The 19,490-nt window shown below is 32.6% G+C and overlaps 1 protein-coding gene across 3 annotated transcripts in view; it reads left to right on the top strand.

Moving 5' to 3' along the window:
- Positions 1–19,490, top strand: part of SPATA16 (spermatogenesis associated 16) — a 216,199-nt gene that overhangs the window by 70,036 nt on the left and 126,673 nt on the right. For all 3 annotated transcript variants that reach the window (XM_011380541.2, XM_011380532.1, XM_023524814.1), the window contains exon 4: positions 9,471–9,560. In XM_011380541.2, coding sequence (XP_011378843.1) covers positions 9,471–9,560 — 90 coding nt within the window. The remainder of the gene's footprint in view (positions 1–9,470; positions 9,561–19,490) is intronic.

The following is a 19,490-nucleotide window of genomic DNA, read 5'->3' as shown; positions in this document are numbered from 1 at the left end:
TAAGTAATTTTATATTTAATATTTTCCACATATAATAATTCTGATTTGGGGGCAAAACATCAGGGATGATATTTGAGTTACTCCCTTGTTTGGCTTCTTCTCTAAGCTTGTTTTCTATGCTATGCACATGCTGGGATCTCAAGAAATGTGTGAATTATTTCTTCTTGTTGTTTCCCTAAAGAGCTAGGTTTTACTTTCATGGCTTTGCAAAAACATACTTTGCTACTGTTTTGGCAGAGCTATGTGCTTTATTTGACAACAATCCACTATAATTTTCTTATTTTGAAAACCAATGCCTTTAATTCTAATTTTATGCTCTAATACTTTATAAAACAGTTCTATTTCTTCCATGTAAATTAAATTGGGTCACTCTATTGTTCTGTCTTGTTTGTCAGTGTAAGACATTTAGAGTGAGCAATGGACTTCTAAATTCTTCTCAATAAGTTGAGGACGGTTATATCTTACTTTAGTTTTTAATTCTAATCATCAATCTTTTGTAGTGACCAAGTGACTAAATAAAACACAATCACTAAGATTTCTCTGAATCCTTGTGTAGTGATAGCACTATTGCATTAGTTTCCTCTACACTCCCATTCTTTCTCCCTACCCCAGAATTTCGGTTATCAGATTGGGATTTAGTCTTATGCCAATAATACATGCTGAAAGAGGCTCTAAGAAGCAACCATATAGAACACTTGCTGCCTTTTCATTTTGTTGATAGTATCCTTTAAAGTACAAAAGTTTTTAATTTTGATATATTCCTGTTTATCTATTTTTTCTTTTGTAGCCTGTGAGTTATTTTTACTTAATCTACTAAGTATTCTATAAGCTACTTTAAACACATCCTAGAACAGAATATAACTAGAAAACAATATAGTCATTTACTTTTCAATATTAGATATTCCATCACTTTCCTATGATATTTTAATATTTTGTACCTTGTTATGAATACTTTTTCATTTGTTAATGACATGAATAGAACAAAGAGTATTTGCATATCTGAACAAAAATTATCTACATAGGGAGACAATTCCCCATGGGTCTTATGCATTTTTGCATGTCCTTCGAAAAAGGCACTGACTGACCTTTGCTCTAAACTATCTTTTCAAAGATAGTGTGATAAACAGCTTTAGAAGAAAAGACAAGTCCACTTATAGCCTTGGAAGATGTAGGGATGTCTCCCTCTAGAGCTAAGGACAGACATGCTTACAGCCCACTGTTAGAGATTTGCAATCCCTAAACTCTCCATTCCTCTCCTGTAAAGCAACTTGCTGCTTATGAAAGTGTAACCTGACCTTCTTCGCATTGCCATCTTGAAATTGTAACAGTATAACAAAAGACTGATACACTGGCTATTGCTATGTCTATGAGTAAGAAACTCTCCTTTGTCTCTGGCCCTGGAGGTTTATGTCTTCCTCAAACATCCATGAAACTATATTATGTTAACTTGTTAACTTGCAAGTAGGGAAAGCTCAGACCCTTTGCAGTGCTTGACAATATGTTATAAGGGATTTTTGTGGATATACTTGAAAGTCATTTAGTCTAATCTCCTCATCAGTCAAGAATATCTTCTACATATCCTGACAGATGGCATTCTAAATATCATTTAAATGATTCCAGTAATAGGAAACTCTCCTCAAAGCCTGTTACATCATTGGTTAATAAGTCTCTCCGTATGTTGAACTAAACTATTTATAATTTTATAATACTGGTTTTTGCCTGGCCTCATCTGCTATTATATAGAATAATTATTCTATTTTCTGCATGTTAAGTTTTTGTATATGAAAGTATTTACTTAGTTTCCACTAATCTTATTTAACTCTCTAAACATATCATTTTCATTCCATATTTTTAACACACTGTTTTCCAGACCCATTGGACAGTCTAGACACATTCCTATACTGTGATGATTCTCACAGATGCTCTGAAATATAGATGGATTCGAGAGACTATATAATTAAGGCACAATTGATTGAAAATATCATATTATTTGGACACAATACCTTTGATTAATTTAATGTAAAATTTTATGTATAGTTTTTGTAGCTCTATCATATTGTCATATCACATTAAGCTTGTGATTAGTTTTAAATATTTAAACTTTTTCTACATGGTCACAATCAACTTGTGATTATATCTGTAAAACTGATCTTTAAAATTCACAACATCAAGTTTTTATTTTTAACCAGTCCAGATCATTTTGAATTTAGCTTCTATCATCAGTGATTTTAGTTCTTCGTTAGGCAAAATTTATGCCACTTGAAAATTTGATAGGCATCCTTTCAATCTCTTAATCTTGGTCACTAATGCATATACTGTCCACAAAAAAAGGGGGTGGGGCTAAAGATAAGCCATTAAATTTCTTCTTTCATAATAACCCAGACCATACTCCAATAGTACCGATCAATTGTTCAACTACTTATTATCTACTGAATGATGCCATTATCCAGAATAAATGTCACCATCTTATTCACAAGGACATCATGCTTTGGTGAAATTAAAATACTACAAATTCCTGGTATCCTCTAAATCTACCAACTATTTCTAAAACAATATGTCAGCACTTTACTAGCAGAGTAAGAGGATTGTCATTCAGAAGGATAAATCAATGTTAATTTACTTTGCTAATGACTAAGCAAGGTAAAGGGTACTGGACATAGGCATTGTTGCCCAGATAAGAAATTGCTTCCTTGATCTTTAATCTCATTTAAAACTAAAACCTTAAGCTGTTGAAGGAGTGATAGCTAACATCCTTATTTACAGAGTCCAGGCTAAAATCCATAGCTTCTGGTGGAGATGTGGAAGCAAAACACAGCTCTGTCTGAGGGAATAGGTAAGAAACTCTCGCGCCTCCAATGCCACTTTTTGTTGTTGTTGGAAATATTCTATATTTTAATTGTGGTGATAATTATAAGTTTGTCAAAATGCATCAAACTTGTACACTTTAAAAAGATAAATACTGCATGTAAATTATACCTTTAAAAAACTGAATTAAATAAAAGTATTAAAACAGAAAAGTTTATTCTCTAAAAATTAGAAAATAAGTATAAAGATGAAAACAAACAACATGAAAATCAATATATCCTTTAAAAAAAAACTGAATTTTGAAATGGTAATAATTACCATTAAAATTTAGGTCTAGGAAGATCTCCTAAGGAATTCGAGTGACGTTTAAAGGTATTTATCTAGAAATTTTATTTAGATCACTGAAAATCTTATAAGTTCACTTTTAGTGGTTTCTAACTAGCAATACCTTACAAATGAAGACTATTAATTCTTCCACATGCCATTAAAATATTCACAACACTCTGTTATTTATTACTCTTGATATATCTGAAGAGCAGAAACACACAAAACATATTCTCTATTTATATTGTAGTAAAATCAGAACTTAACAATAAAAGTCATAATAAGAAAAACTACCCTGTACAAATTGAGCAGTGTAATCCTAAATAAACTTTCGGTCAAACAGGAATTAAAATCTGTAATTAGAGATTAGGAAAAAACTGAGAATAAAACATACTCTATCATTTTTAAGGATATGGTCGAACCCGAAATCAATTTTTTAAAATGTATAACTTTAAATGCTTTTGTTATTTAGAAATAAAACAAAAGATTAAAAAGTACAAAACCTCTGACAATTCAATTCCTGCATAATATTTTATAAAAATCACACTATAATAAAAATAATAATTTTGTTTGTTCACCCTTTGTCCTGAATGTAGTTATCTTTTATCATTCACTTTCTTAATCCTTTAATATTCTGTTTATCAATGTCAATGTTTCTTTTGAATTAGGAATTAATTCAAATCATTCTTACAAAAAATTATCTTTTGTAGAAATGATTTGAATTACTCATGTTGATAGATCCAAAAGGTGTTTGAAAACTTATACATTTATTTCTGATATTAATTCTTGAAAAATAATAAATTTTTCTCTATTCAATTCATACTCAAAATCATCAGTGACACAATAAAACATCCCTAGACCACCTAACTTATTTAAATTTCTGTTTTAAAAAGTTTATCTTACAAACAGAGACTCAGGGACATGGACAATGGACTAGTGGTTACCAGAGAGTAGAGGGTGAGGGAGGAGGGAAGAGGTAGACAGGATAAAGAGGATCAAATATAGGGGGATTGGGAGAGGGTGAAGTGGGAAAAGGAGATCACATATATTGTAGCTGAAAGAAACTGGACTCTGGGTGGTAATCACACAATAGAATATATAGATGTCAAATTATAATGCACACCTGAAAACTATATAATTGTATTAACCAATGTTACCCCAATCAACTTTAAAAAAATCACAATGAGATAGCACCTCACACCTGTCAGAATGGCTATCGTCAATAAATCAAAAAACAGCAAGTGTTGGTGAGGATGCAGAGAAAGGGAACTCTCATACACTGTTGGTGGGATTGCAAATTGGTACAGCCGCTATAGAAAACAGTATAGAAGTTTCTCAAAAAATTACAAATGGATATACCTTTTGACCCAGCAGTTGCACTTGTAGGTATTTATCCAAAGAAAGCCAAAACAATAATTCATAAAGATCTATGCACTCCAATATTCATGGCAGCACAGTTTACAATAGCCAAGATATGACAGCAACCTAAATGTCCATCAACAGATGATTGGATAAAGAAATTATAGTTTGTGTATACAATGGAATATTACTCAGCCATTTCATTAAAAAAATGAAATCCTACCATTTGCAATGACATGGATAGTCCTAGAGGTTATTGTGCTGAGTGAAATAAGTCAGATAGAGAAAGATAAATACCATATGATTTCACTTATATGTGGAATCTAAGGAACAAAAAGAACAAACTAATCAAAAACAGACTCACAAATATAGTGGACAATTTGGTGACAGAGCGGGGTTGGGAGACTGGGAGAATGGGGTGAAGGATTAAAGAAGTACAAATTAGTAGTTGGTAGTTGGGCACAGGGAGCACAGCACAGGAAATGCATTTAGCATTAATATGATGGCTAAATGGAGGGCCAGGGGAGGAGGGGAGCAATTGGGGGAGTCGTTTTATGAACAATATAGGTGTCTAACCAATGTACAGTATACTTGAAACTAATTTAAATAAATAAACTTATTTTAAAAATTAAAAATAAATAAATAAGTTTATCCTATGCAGTAAGATAAAAAGATGTAAATATTGAAAAGCAGTACCAACATCATTATTTGCAGATAATGGGAATAAAGTTAAATTATTACAACACTAAGTCATAAGATGAAAAATAAGTATTTTTAAAGTACATACCTAAATGCTAACAATAGCTTAGGAAATATAAAGAGAAAAAAATCTTATTCTTATTATGTATATATGTAGTGCTTCACAAACTTTAATGTACCTACAAATCACCTGAGGGTCTTATTAAAATGAAGCTTCGGTAGGTTTGTACAATGGGAGATCGAGATTTTATATTTCTAATCCAGGTGTATCTAATCATACTTTGAGTGATAAGATGTATATATGTACATATACACATATAAACATATATGTGTATATACATATATTCACCTATATTCTCATGTATAATTTTAAAACTTAAGAATTAACAAGAAAAATATTAGTAGGAAGCATAAAAGAATATTTGAATTAAGAAGAGAAATATCACATTCTTAGATGGAAATACAAATATAAAAATATCTCTTCTTCCTAAAATTAATCTAATGCTTTTAACACCATGAAAACCACTAAATGCTGTTTTTCTGCAGCTTTAAAAAAAAATGAAGATTATAGAGTTCATCAGGAAGAATAAATATGACATATTAGATAACAAAGTTTTTCACAAAGAGGACATTAGGCACTTCTTTCCCTTCCAGAAATTAAAGTGTATTTTAAAATGACAATAATTAAAACAATTTCTATCACAGAAACAGACAAATCAAAAGCATGGAGCATAAAATCTAGCCCTCGATCAAAGCATGCATATGAACTTTGTATATAATAAAAGCAGTATATCAAAAAACTGAGAGCATTTATTTAACAAATGAATTGAGATACCTCAAATAATCACCAGTAGACTTATATATAGACTTATATTCTGGCCTCACAGCATTATAACTTTAGGATTTAAAACAAGTGTACATTCATGCATGCATACACATATAAAACTGTTAATTTTAATATAAAAGATAAATTTTAAAAAGATAAATTTTAAAGCATTCATAAGTAGAAATAATAAAAAACAATATATACCACAGGGACAAAATTGATAAAAGAAAATAAACTTTCACCAGGTGAGCAGGGAGTTGGGAGGCTGGGTGAAAAAGAAGTACAAATTGGCTGTTACTAAATAGTCATGGGGATATAAAGTACAGCATAGGGAATATAGTCAATAATATTATAATAACTATGTATGATGTCAAGGGGGTACTAGACTTATCGGGGGGAATCACTTCATATGTTATATAAATGTCTAACCACTATGCTATACATATGAAACTAATATAATATAGAATTTCAACTATAATTGAAAAAAAAGTTTTAATTTTTAAGAAAATAAACTTTTATCCATTATAATATTTATTACTTTACATGACCCCATTCTCTTAAAATAAGGGTTAGTCAATTGAGTGAATAATCATGGCCCATTGCTAACACTATCTCTCCACTCTTCTGGCAAAAATTCAATGATTTCTATAATCTAGTTATTTTCTCTAACATGGTTCTCTTTTTTTATCAAAAGCCCTATCAGCATAGTTAATTCAGAGTTATTTCTTCTATGATAAAATCAGACCTACCAGAACAGATATCTTCTCTCTCTGATTATAATTGTAGGTTTTTTGTTTTTGTTTTCACTACAGCTCTAGTCAGATAGTCCATTTTTGGTCATAGATGGCCTCCTACAGCTCCCCAAATGCCATCAAATGATAAATGACTAAGAATTTTTTAAAGGCTAAATCAACATTTCCTCCACAAGCTGTACACTACGTAAAATACATCTTTAAAAGAGTATGTCATTTTAGAAAGCATCAAATAAAATAGTAAAAATGTAAACATCAGGCTTCACAATCACCATTTGAATTTCCTTGCCAAATATCTAACAGAACATATTATAAGCACACAGTGAATGCTGCAATAATTATAAGAGAGTCAAAGATAATAAATTGCCAGATACAATATCTCATCCCGTATTTCTAAACGTTTTTTACAATTATACCTCCACCTCTTAGGGTAGACTGGGTCCAGGTCTTCTTTGGGTGCCTCTTACGATTCATCATAGGGTGGTGTTATGGTTAAAATAATCTAATCCAGTCTAGCAATAGTGATTTCTAAAGTCATGTCCTCTATATTTTTTCAAGACCATGAAAAGAACTTGTATTTACAAGCAATTTTTTAAAAATCCATCCTTCTTTAACATCACGCTCAAACAGTGTTTACTTCACCAACCCTTGCTACTCACAAAAATCTCCTCCTCCACCGACATCAAGAGCCACTTTAATGACTCTTCCTCTCCATTCTGCCTCTCTTTTACTAAACCTTTCCCTCACTACTACTCCTGCTACTACTCCTACTACCACTTCCCATCCTTCTCTCCAGTCTAACCCATTTTGGGCAAAAGAATCTGGGCAGAGCAAGATAGTTAGAGAACAGCTTAACAAAGCCAGAACACTACATAACGGGCAAATGATGTCGAAGGCTACAAACATCCACTCAGTAAGGATTTTTCCCATTTGTAGGCACTAATAAAAATGCATAAGTGAATGCATGATTACAAAATAAGAGGAAAAAAATAATCTTTGATGTGAAAGGAAATATTTTGGTTAGACTTGGAAGACCCAGGCCACTAGACAGAGCTCTGCTCTTATTCACTCTGATCTACTTTTACAAGGTTATTTTTACAGGGATAAAATATATAAACATGCTTTATAAACATATTCTTTTTCTGAATTAACTTAATTAATCATAGATATCAGCAGTTCAGTACTGACATGGAATAAACTCATAAAATGGTTTTTAAATTTCCAACATTTTAATCAGAAATCACCAAAGCAAACAATTTTTGTTCTTGGGGGAATTGATGTATTTCTTTGTACAAATTATTAGTCATAGAATACAATAAAACTTCACTAACTCAGGCCCATCTAATTCAGAAATCATTATAGGAGAGGCAGAAACATATAATACAATGTGCTGTGGCTAGAGATGGCAAATACGATAAACTTAAAATTCTTCAACTAACTAGTTGTATATAATTTTAGAGAGGTCCTTTAACCTCCTTGATTTCTGTTTACTTGTGCTTAAAGTGAGCTAAGTTATTTAATCAAACTATCTCATCATCATATAATTTTATAATTTTACATGGGCCAGATAGATATTTCTTTTCTATTTTGTTGTTTCCATAAGCAATATGTATTTTATACTGGACAGAAGTCTATAGCTTCATCTGATTCTCAAAAAGCCCTATGAATCTCTCAGAAAAAAGATTAAGAACCACTTAAGTCAATAATAAATTAATTCTGAGTGATTATCATCAATTTATAAAAACAGGCTCACAAGAAGGTTACTTAATAATCCTACGTTAGTTCTGTAACATTTTGGACCCCACATCAATAACCTACCATGCACTATTAACATAAACTACATTTCAAACTTTTACTAATGGATATCTCTTCTTTCGGTGATGGGCTATGGACTCCATCTATCCATTTCACCTCATTATATCAAATACTTCGAACTGCGCCTAGCTCTCAGTAAAGCAAGAAAGAAAAAATGTCCACCAGATTATCTCTAGGGGAAGAAGGCAGTTGGAGAGAGATTATCTTCTCATCTGGGCTTGGGTTGAGGCTCCAGCGCTCTACGAAATGATGGAGGAATCAAGAAGTAAGCATAGATTGATCATCTTATCCACAAGTCAAACCTTGTTATTTCAAGAGAAAATGGAAATCCAAAGTGAATAACAGCCTTACCAAAAGTGGCAAGGTCAAGACCAGAGTCCTTAAGAGTATAACATCCCTTCCATTCCACCATGTCATCCAGCTAGGGGAAGACATAGAAACTAAATATGGAGTGCAAATGAACATGTCACCCAAATTCCAGTTCCTTTAACTGAAATTCAGCAACTAATAACCTTCTCTTTCATTATAGGTTGACATACCATAAAGAACCCGTGATTTTTGCCTGATTTATTGACATAAGCAAATAAAATAAGATCACATCTTATATGTAATATAACTTGAATTCAACCTCTTTGTCATTGTCATATCTATAAAAGATTTCCAGTTCCATAAATAAAATTGCTTTTATCATGCAACCTTAATTAGCTTTTCAATAATGCTTGTTTATTTGTCTTCACTGACAATTACAGCGAGGAAAAGGCTTCATTCATTAGTACTTTTTAAAATATATAGTAGATAAAATTGGATGCATGTTATTTCATTCCTATACACTTCTGGTAGTTGTCTTTTTAAAACCTAATAACATTTGTGTTTCTTTTATCTTTTTACAGGAGCATTGTTTTAAACCCAGCCTATTTCCGAAATCATCTTCGTCAGGCAACAGTGTTTAGATGTCTGGAGAGATATTCAGAAGCTGCTCGGTATGTTTGTTATAACTTTTGTGAAGATTTATTTCAAGTTAAATTAATTTTATTCTCAGCTTCTGGTAATAGCATAACAGAACTTTCCATTTCTCTCGGAATATGATTTTACCAGAATTATTGTCTTATAAACGTCAAACAAACAATTATTGACTATCTTTTTCTTTAATTAAAGCTATTCTGTGTTCATAGCTCTTAGTAAAATTCAAACTTTCCAGCCATGAGCTCATTGATAATGATGGGAAAACTTCCATGGAAAATTAGAAATGAACTTGACCTCTAGCTCTCAAGTACATTCCTAGTACTGGTTGTAATGACACGATTCTATGGCCATCTCCTTCTTGAGTTCTAAAAATGAAATCTAGCCCCATAAAAAGGACTCCAGGAGCCCATTTCTGGAGGAGATGGCATCAGTTATAACTCCAAGGGTTTTTAGAGGTGTCCTGAAATATTGTCTCTTGAATTTAAATATATTTCATAAAAACTTAATGAAATAGCTCTTAATATTCTCATCTCTAGAACCTAGATTTATGGCAAAAGATTGCAAGAATTGTGCAACAGCCTCGATGCTGTATTCAGAATTCCTTCTCACCTGTGACAACCAAGGCATTTTTCTTCTTTAATCAAGTTCATCATATCAGACTTCCCTTCTCTTTGATTAATTCTCTCAAAAATTTTTCTCATCTTCCAATGGAAGGTACATGCTTTTTCTTTACCACTCCAGGAATTTAGCAAGAAAGTGTTGGTGGTTTCTAATAGAGGTGAGGGAGGGGGGCTTAGGTTGCAGGTGGTTACTGTCTCTAGAACATTTTCAAATAACACTTTCTTGGAAAATGAAGTTTAAGGAATTTAAGTAGATAATCAAATGGTTCCATAAAATTGATACCATGAGGTTGACATGAATTCTGTTTATGTAGGATGGTCATAGGTGTTATCTGAACTCAATTAAATGATGGATATGGAAGGCAGAATTAACCCCAACTTCTCACACTTTGCAGTCAAACAACTAACATGCCACAATACCTATTTAATGTCCATTTTTAAAAATTAAAATAGGCCTTTATCAATTTTTTTCTTATCAATTTATTAATGTTATAGTTATCTGTAAAACAATGTTTCTTAAGACGCGTTTTATTAATGTGTCTTCATAATCTAAGCAAAAGATCAATAGCAGAAGGCTCATTGCAACCCCAGCACAAGATGCAACTAGTAAAAAGCTGCCAGTGGTGTGCTGGGGTCAACTTGTACAGATTCTAGAAAGCTGTAGGAGAAATTAGTACTTCTGGGAGAATTTACACTATGGAAATAGGCAAATACTACAAAACCAGGCTTTTTTGGTTTGGGGAAGAGTCAGGTTACCAACATATCATTAATTATAACTTAATTGTGTTCAGCCTGTTTGAGTTAAAATAATGACAAAAATTATTTATGGGTCCTAAAACAAACAAATAAAAAACAAAAACTTGAAAATTAGGAATTTCTTATCATTTGCATGTAAAATTGGTACTGAATATCCATCACCATTGACATGTGTATCCCTGTGGTGTAATAAGTATATCTGTTTAATAACATTTGGTGACTGACGATGCTCCTTGAGAACATTCCTGGTAATTGTTGGTTACGCTGGTATGGAATTTCCAACAGAGAATTAGATACCATTACTTTCAGATACAAGTATTTTTCATCTTGATGTCCTTGATAAACCCTCAATACACAACATTATAGCCCTCAACGTATAGTATTGATCATCTTTCTCTTCCCCTAAGGGAAACTATGAACAGTGAACATAAAAATTTTAGTATCTTAATTATTAGTTATAATGTAAAATAGTAAATATAAATCAATATATAAAGCTTTCATGTTTATCAATTAATTTCTTGAGAGATTTGGGTAATTTGGTTCGGGTATCTTATAAGCACATTATATTAAAACTCATTGGAAAAGCCAACAAATTGAGCTTGTTTCCTCTAGGATACCAAGTAATCATGTTTCTAAGATTGAGAAGTACCTACCAAATAAAAAATCATGACATTTTTATGTGATTTAAGATGTTTTAAAATCATGATTCCCAGTGAAGTGGCTCATGTTCTATCTGATCTAAATTAAGTATTTATAACCAATACTTGGAAATCGAGCTGTCTAAAGTTTTCTGAGCCTAGCCAGCTCTACGTAGGAAGGAATTCCTAGTGAATAAGCCAGAAAATATTCCCAAGACAGTTTCATAAAAGCCCAGATTCTCAACCAGCAAGGCTAGAGGAATTGGTACTCCCTGTTGAATGTGTGGTATCAGTCAGGTTGATGGCAATTGGCAGGTTGTTTTATTTTATGGGTCAATATCTTTTCAGTAACATCCTACTGGAAGAAAGAGCAAGAATCTATAGATGGTACAAAACTGAACAAAACTAAGAATGCTTATTTCAGTTTAGGCTCTACAAGGATGGTAGTCATCCTTGAGAAGACAATTGGCACTAGTTAAAGTGATGAAATCACATTTTCATAACACAAATCTAAATTGAGATTGCTGTAACCCCCCAAGAAACAAAAAACTTCTGAGGCCTTACCTGCAATAGCAAGTAGTCTAGCTGTTTAACACATCTCTGTTTCTATGCATGTAAAAGTATACATGTTGAAGTAGAATGTCTTTGCTACAATTTGTTCCTCTTCCCCCAATACTAACACACACACACACATGCACGTACACACACGTGCATATCATTTGGCACATCTTTCTAAGAAAGATGATAAGACAAGAAAAGAATGTGCCGAGATGTGAAACAAAACCAAACAAAAGCCAAGACCATCTATTTTGTAAAGAGAACTAGTGACTCCTTGATAACACAAATGGCAAAATGTCTTTCATCTCCATGTGCTTGGTGTTTAGCATTGCATTTGGCACCAGCTTGGGATCTGTAAATTAAGTTAACTAGTTTTGGAGTTGGTGGTTAATAACCATTTAGCTTTATCAGTAAGAAAATATAACATGAAATTGTTAGTATAACCCTGGTTGAAAGATAAATATGAAAGTATGCACACAGTAGTTAAAGTTATGTGATCGTACCATACCCCTCATAGTGAAGATCCATAAAGCAAAAAATGGACGACATTGCACAGAATCTTTAGTTAAAACCATGTTGTGTAAAAAGAAACAAATGGAAGATAACACTAAAAAGAAAAGGCTTACAAAGTTTTTTATCCATCATGGAAGAAGACTTAGCTGTGTTTTCCTTCATACATGAACTAGATAGCTGGATAGAAGATTAGGAATAACACACTCAAACACTTACAAAGCCCAGGCAGATGGTGTGAAGGATGCCAAATACAAGATAAAAGGGTATTGTATAAACTTACTACAGAGAACTAGAGATCACTATGTAGAGTGATCATATGATTTACCTGTCACATTGAATACTTATAATAGCGAAAGCGGGCACTACTAAAAATTATAGCAGGAAAACAAGCATAAACCAGAACTGTCATGAGCACACTGGCCATATGGTCACCCTGCCACTGGCCCTGCCAAGGAGTGTCCATATTTAAGTCTAGCTAACAAAGGTGAATAAAAATGTAAGTTCAGTGTTGCATATTTTTGAGTCTTTAAGAGATAGTATTATAATTCAGAGCTTTCCAAGAAATTCCTTGACTTTTAAATATTGGCAATTATTTCAGTTTTTGAAACACAGTGTCAACTTAAGAAAGTTGAAGTAGTCCCATTCATGAAAATGTAATTCACTGAAGAACTAATTTGCCAAATGATTGATTTATACAATCGCCAAATTTAAAGTTTACTGAAAACTTATTTTTTAAGAAATAATCTTATTGAATAATTAATATAAATACATTTGCTTATGTACATATTCCTCAAGAAACATTCAGCAAATAGTATTTTTTTTAATTTTAGAAGGGGACTAAAATTTCAAAAGCCAAAGTCACAGAATGGATTATTCTAATGAACATGTTCTTCGTGCATGTATATTATGACTCTATTGTTCTTGAATATATTCTCTTACTATTTTCTTTTATGAACATAACCATAATTTTAATTTGGAAGTTGAATAGTTTACACTGATTTTTTTCTAATATTTGAAAATTGGCATTTTTTAATTTTTGACACTTTAACATTTTTAGAATTTCCTTCCCCGGTTTTTGGAAAGTGATCAAATTTACCTATTTAATCAACTGTATTTTAACTATTTATAGCATTTACAACAATTTGTATCAAACGAGATGATTTTAATAGTTCTCTGCTTTATCCCTGAAGCTAGACACAGCACAACCTGAGATATGGACTCTGCAGAGGGGGAGACTAAAGAACAGAGAGAAATTAAAGGCTCCAGAACCCCAGAGTCTTGGCTCCCTTCAAATTCATCTGTAGCATTGCTAAAAATTTTCTAAAAAGCTAAAATAAACTAAGTTTTAGTAAATAAATATTTTATAAATTTGATATAAATTGGTCATTTGACGAACTCATTACCTTAGGAATTGCCCTAGAGTCCACAGAAGGCTGTGGGCCACAGCATTAGATATGAAGCCGGAATCAAATCCTCTCTTTCACCTCTCAGTGAATAGTGAAGCTTAATCTTTCATGGATAAGAGCTGAGCTTCTTTCTACCAGCAAGAGTATTCCTTCCCATGTCAATTTTGTGCAGGTCACTTGGGGAAAGATTTTAGTCTAAAACCAGTAGTCCACTATTAGAAAAAGATGGCTTTTAACAGAGTGCAATGGCTTTAGTTAATTTACTATCTGCAGCAGATCTAGTCTGTTTTAGCTTTTATTTTGCAATATTATTTAATATAATGTAATGTATGTAATGTTGCGAAAAATAGATTAAATAATAAAATGTGGAGTCTAAAATTTTCATCATCCTCCTTAAAGAAATGCACTAAATGACACACTAGATTTCAGAGGTATTTTATATTACTTGTGCCTTCCAGGATAAAAAAAGGAAGAAAATTGGTAAAATGCCAACGAGTTGTATCAGTCTGCTTGTTGCTACACTGAAAATTTTCTCCCTCCTCGCTAATTCTCAGCTTTGTCTCTCTCATTCTTGATCTCTGATAATGTCGTTCCTTTATTCCTATTTTACCATTTGACTACCTGCCACTCTCATCCTCCTTCTCTGCAATTTATTTGCCTCTTTTCTTGTTCCGTGACTCTTACCTTTTTCTCAAAATTTTCTTCCTTCCTTGTGAACATCTCTTCCTTCTGATCATCAATAAGCCATTCTCAATGCATTTCATTTAGTCTATAAACTCTTTTCTCTCCTTGGTGATTACCATTGATTTTACTGATAAATGATTACATTTTTTCTTTTCTTCTCTTTTTGATACTCTGAGTTCGAGGCTACTTAAGATATTTTGTTTTTCTGGAAATCTGCTCTCCAGATGAATGTATAATGTAAACCTTGAATGATAAATCTCTTGAAAAACAGATTCTTTTAGACATGAATAATCAGCCATGCCTAAGGTGTGACACGTTAGAGAATCAATTTTTGAATGATAATTAGTATAAATACTTAGGTCTAGGGTCTATATATGAGCATCAAAATATCCCATCGTCGTCGTCGTCGTCGTAGGTAGCAATGATAGTTTTGTTGTTTGTTGTTGTTGTTGTTGTTGTTGTTGTTGTTATAGTATGTGTGTGTGTTTCCCAACCAGTATTTTCTATTTAGCTAAATCAAAACACGATACTTTAAGATACTCTAATTCATGGCTACCCAGATTAACAAACCAGGTAACAGAGGTTAATAGAGGTTGGAATAGGTGGGTTTCTTGAAACTCAGTAGGAGATTTAGATGTTCAGTTCTGTTGTTTTTCTTACCAAAATTGATCCCTGGAAATTGGAAATAATGCATAAATAAATTACAATCTGCCAAAAGAGTGATCCAAAAATAAACTGAAGTGTTTGTTCAGAAATCAGATAATATAAAACAATGGTATTGCTATAGATAAGGTATCGCTCAGGAGTAATACCATAACAGCGAGCAACAAGAAACTGTGTCAGCTTGTTTGGTGTCATGAAACTATGATTTTAAATAAGATTATTATGCATTTTTCAAGGAAGTGAGAATATACTGACAGGTTGACTCAAGACAAGTGATTCTGAAGCGATGATAGTAGTGTTGAGAATTATTTTAACTTAGTTCTGATTGAACTGGAAGTGTAGGTAGAACCCATTCACTTACCATGTAAGATGCTCAAAATACATCTGACTTTTTTTGGTTAACTAAGTTTTCATTTATGCCTGAGAACAGAATAAATGAAGACTGTAGCCTAATTTTTATTCTTAAACTGGCCATCTGCCTGTAGGGCTTTCTTTCTCTTCTTGGAGACAGTTCACCATTGTCAGAACAGCTTTAGTGTGGGCTGGCACTAGTCAGTCACATGTAACATATGGCTATAAGTTGGAAAATGGACATGATCATTCTACCATTAAACGGCCTTCCCTTTCCCGACATTTGACAGAGCTGTATGGACCTTAGGAATTTTAAAATATTGCTTCTTGGTGTATGATTTCTAAAATAGACATTAACAAAGACAGATTTAATCATTTCTCATGGCTTAGATTAAATATCCAACTATAAGACCACAGCTCACCCAATTTTTATGTATGTAAGGTATAGTGTTTGTGATTTTAAGAAAAAAAGGGGAGGTTAAAATATACTAAAGCTTCAAATTTCTAGCCATCTCTTATGTCTTAAGAATTCAAAATTGAAGATTATAAATGTCTAATCTTATAACAAAATACTAATCTTAAGGTCAAAATGACATCAGGTAGTTTAAAAGTAATTCTGTTGCCTTAAAAAAAAGTTGAATCTTTTAGATATGGTCCAAAAGATAAGTAGATTTTTGCAAAAATACATAATTTTACATAAATATACAAAAAAATTAACTCAGGCTGTTAAAAAGAACATCCAAAAATTCATTAGAGAGAAACCAACATTGACTGACTTTATGAATACCTCCATTTTGCTGATGTTTGTCATGATTATTTTTGCTCCTATTTTCTTGTGAATGATTACCTATAAACATTTCTAAAATACCTATAAACATTTCTAAAGTAGTTTAGAAATCCATAATTCTTGGAATCTGTGCAATTTCTGCAAATATTGATGTAGAAAACTTATGGCAGAGTACAGAAAAAATTTTTTCTTTGCTATAGATCCAACCTAGCATCTTAGAAAAAGTGGGTGGAACCATGAAGACAGCAGAAAAGAGGACACAGAAAGGTCCTAGGATGTCACTCTTTAAGTGCTAAGAAATAAAGATCTTCTCTTTCCTTCCTTCTTCCATTCAATTAGATGTCCACCTGATTCCACATTTTCTACAATAATGGAAGGTAGAAAATCAATTAAACATTTTTAAAAAGTTTAATCCAAAGGAGCTGAAGTTTAACTGAATGTTTTGTGCTGTTTTCTAACATGTGAGTGTTGCCAGGTGAATTAGAGTTTAGTCTGCAGATGTTAAAATTGTGATAAATAGATCAAAACATCCATGTTTTTCATCAGTAAATTAGAGATCATAATAGTATCTATGTCACAGAGGCTATTATGGAGATAAATGAGAAAATTTATGTATTGCATTTAGCACATCATAAATTCTCAATAAAATATGAGCTATTATCATTGTTTTTGTTGTTAACAATTAGAGCTCTTTGAAGAAAGATGGAGCTACCTTAAGAGACAATGAGTTTCTCAAAATTGAAACCACTATATGTCGAGTGGGTACTGCACTATAAGAGGCAAGATCTCACAACAAGACTATTAGATCCTGTCTCACTCTGAGAGTTACCATGTCTCCATTTTGGAAAAGCCCAATGTTAACTCGAGGGTTGAAGGGCAAGATTTTGGTTGCTTTAAGGAGTTAAAAGGGGCAAGATTCTGACTTTTTAAAAAATTTAGTGTATGAATACATCATTAGCATCCTGTTTCATTCTGAGTGATATACCAGTTATTCCTAAGAGTGTTATAGTGCAGAGTTCCCTGGGGTGGGCAGGAGGAACTTCAAATAACACAGAGAGAAAGACAAATGTTCAGGTAACCTGCTCTTGACTCCAGTTCTCCCTTTTTTTCTTTCCTCATTTCTGTCAAAAATAACAATACCATGATAAAAGATTAGACTGGAAATCCTAACAGCACATTCTCAGAAACTCTGAAATTCTTCACCCTTTTTTTTTTTAATACTGGCATTGGTTCATTACACTATTATGCATATAAATTAATGTTGATGCCACTAATTGTGAAAATTGCTTATAAGTCAAAAATTCTGTTTCCATGTCTGTCTACTAAAGAAGAATCATCTATACTAGAGAATTATAGACAAACCAGAAAGGCCTATATTATACTCTCAGGACTACAAAAACTAGCTCTGTGACCTTGGGCAAGTTAATTAAGTAAGCTCTTTTAGTTTCAATTTCTTCAACCATAAAATAGAGATAATACTACTACTTTACAAAGTAAGCATACTGATTAAATAAAATAATAAATGAAAAACACTAAACTCAGTGCCTGGCACATAGTAAGCACTCAATTAATTATTACTGTTGTTATAAGCTTTGAAGAACCATCTTTAAAACCCTAATACATTAACTCTAAATTAATTCTGTTAATGGAAACTTTGGTATAAACATTACATTCCTGGACTTCACCCCAACTTATCTTAATTTTATCAGCCATCATCTATGACACTCTGCTCTTTGCCAAACTTTATAACGAATGCCTTGTTATCATTGAATCAGAGGATTCTTTATATATTCTGGGTACTAATAATTTTTAATAGTATGTGTTGAGAGTAATTTCTTCCAATTTATGACATATAATCATACTCTTTATGGAATCTTTTGATAAAAAATAAGCCAAAAGTCTTGATTTGAGCTTAGTTAAATATAGTCAAATTTCTGTATGATTGACACTGTTTGAGTTTTAAGAAATTCTCTCCTATCCCAAGCTCATCATGGTAGCCTTCTATATTGTCTTTGAAAGTTCTAAAAGTTTCCTTTTTACTTTAAAGTTTTGACCCAGTAATAATTGATTTTTATATTAATATAAAAATTATAAAGTGTGAGGTAGGAATCTATTGTCATGTTTTTCCTCAGTGGATAGCCAACTATCTTGACATCAGCTTCTTAAATCCTTTTGCTATGGATCTTCAATGTTGGCTCTTTCTACATCAGTTTTTCATATTCCAGTTTGCAGTCTGGAGTAAAAGTTATCATGTCGTGGTAGCAAGTAAATACCTGAACAAACTGAAAAACCAATAACTATTCTTAGATCCACAAGAGAAGTTAGGTCATATCAAATCAGCTATCCCAAAATTAGAGAGACAAACAGATACAGAGAATCACAACTTACTGGAGGAGAAACCCCTGAGCAGAAACTTCCCCAGGAACCAATACTGAGGTAGAAAAAATCTAAACTGTAATTGACAGATTGCTGGAGATTCAGTCTGGACAAACAACTCTGAGAGCTAAAAATTTTAGGAGGAGCTTGTCATAAGGAGATTACTACTTTTTTGTGAGTTTTACCTCTAGTGGTTCTACCAGTTCCTCATGGTGAATATGGGAGAAAAGCCCCATGCTTTCAGCAGGAGGGAAAAAAGGAACCACTTTGAAGTATACCAGAGCATTCTATTCTTAAGGAGGCCTGCCCTCAAGAGAAACAATTTCACCAGAACCTAACGTACCTGAAGAAAAGGAAATACTCAGCTCCAGCTCATTCTAGCCTTCCCCATGGGGGAAGGGAAATACCCAATTCCAATCCCCTTCAGCCATTCCCACACCTACAGGAGAGGAGGAGAACAAACTGAGAAACACTGGTGAAGGCCACAGTTCAAGGGCACAGGTTCACCTGACCTAAATCATAGACTGAGATCTAATTATAGGATTTTAGAATGCTTCCTCTCCCCCACATGCCTTACCCCTACATTACAAAAGGC

Source organism: Pteropus vampyrus, unplaced genomic scaffold, assembly GCF_000151845.1.
Source record: "Pteropus vampyrus isolate Shadow unplaced genomic scaffold, Pvam_2.0 Scaffold12, whole genome shotgun sequence".
NCBI classification, from domain to species: domain Eukaryota; kingdom Metazoa; phylum Chordata; class Mammalia; order Chiroptera; family Pteropodidae; genus Pteropus; species Pteropus vampyrus.
Note: the sequence above shows the minus strand (reverse complement) of the source record. Positions and strands in the feature narration are given on the sequence as shown.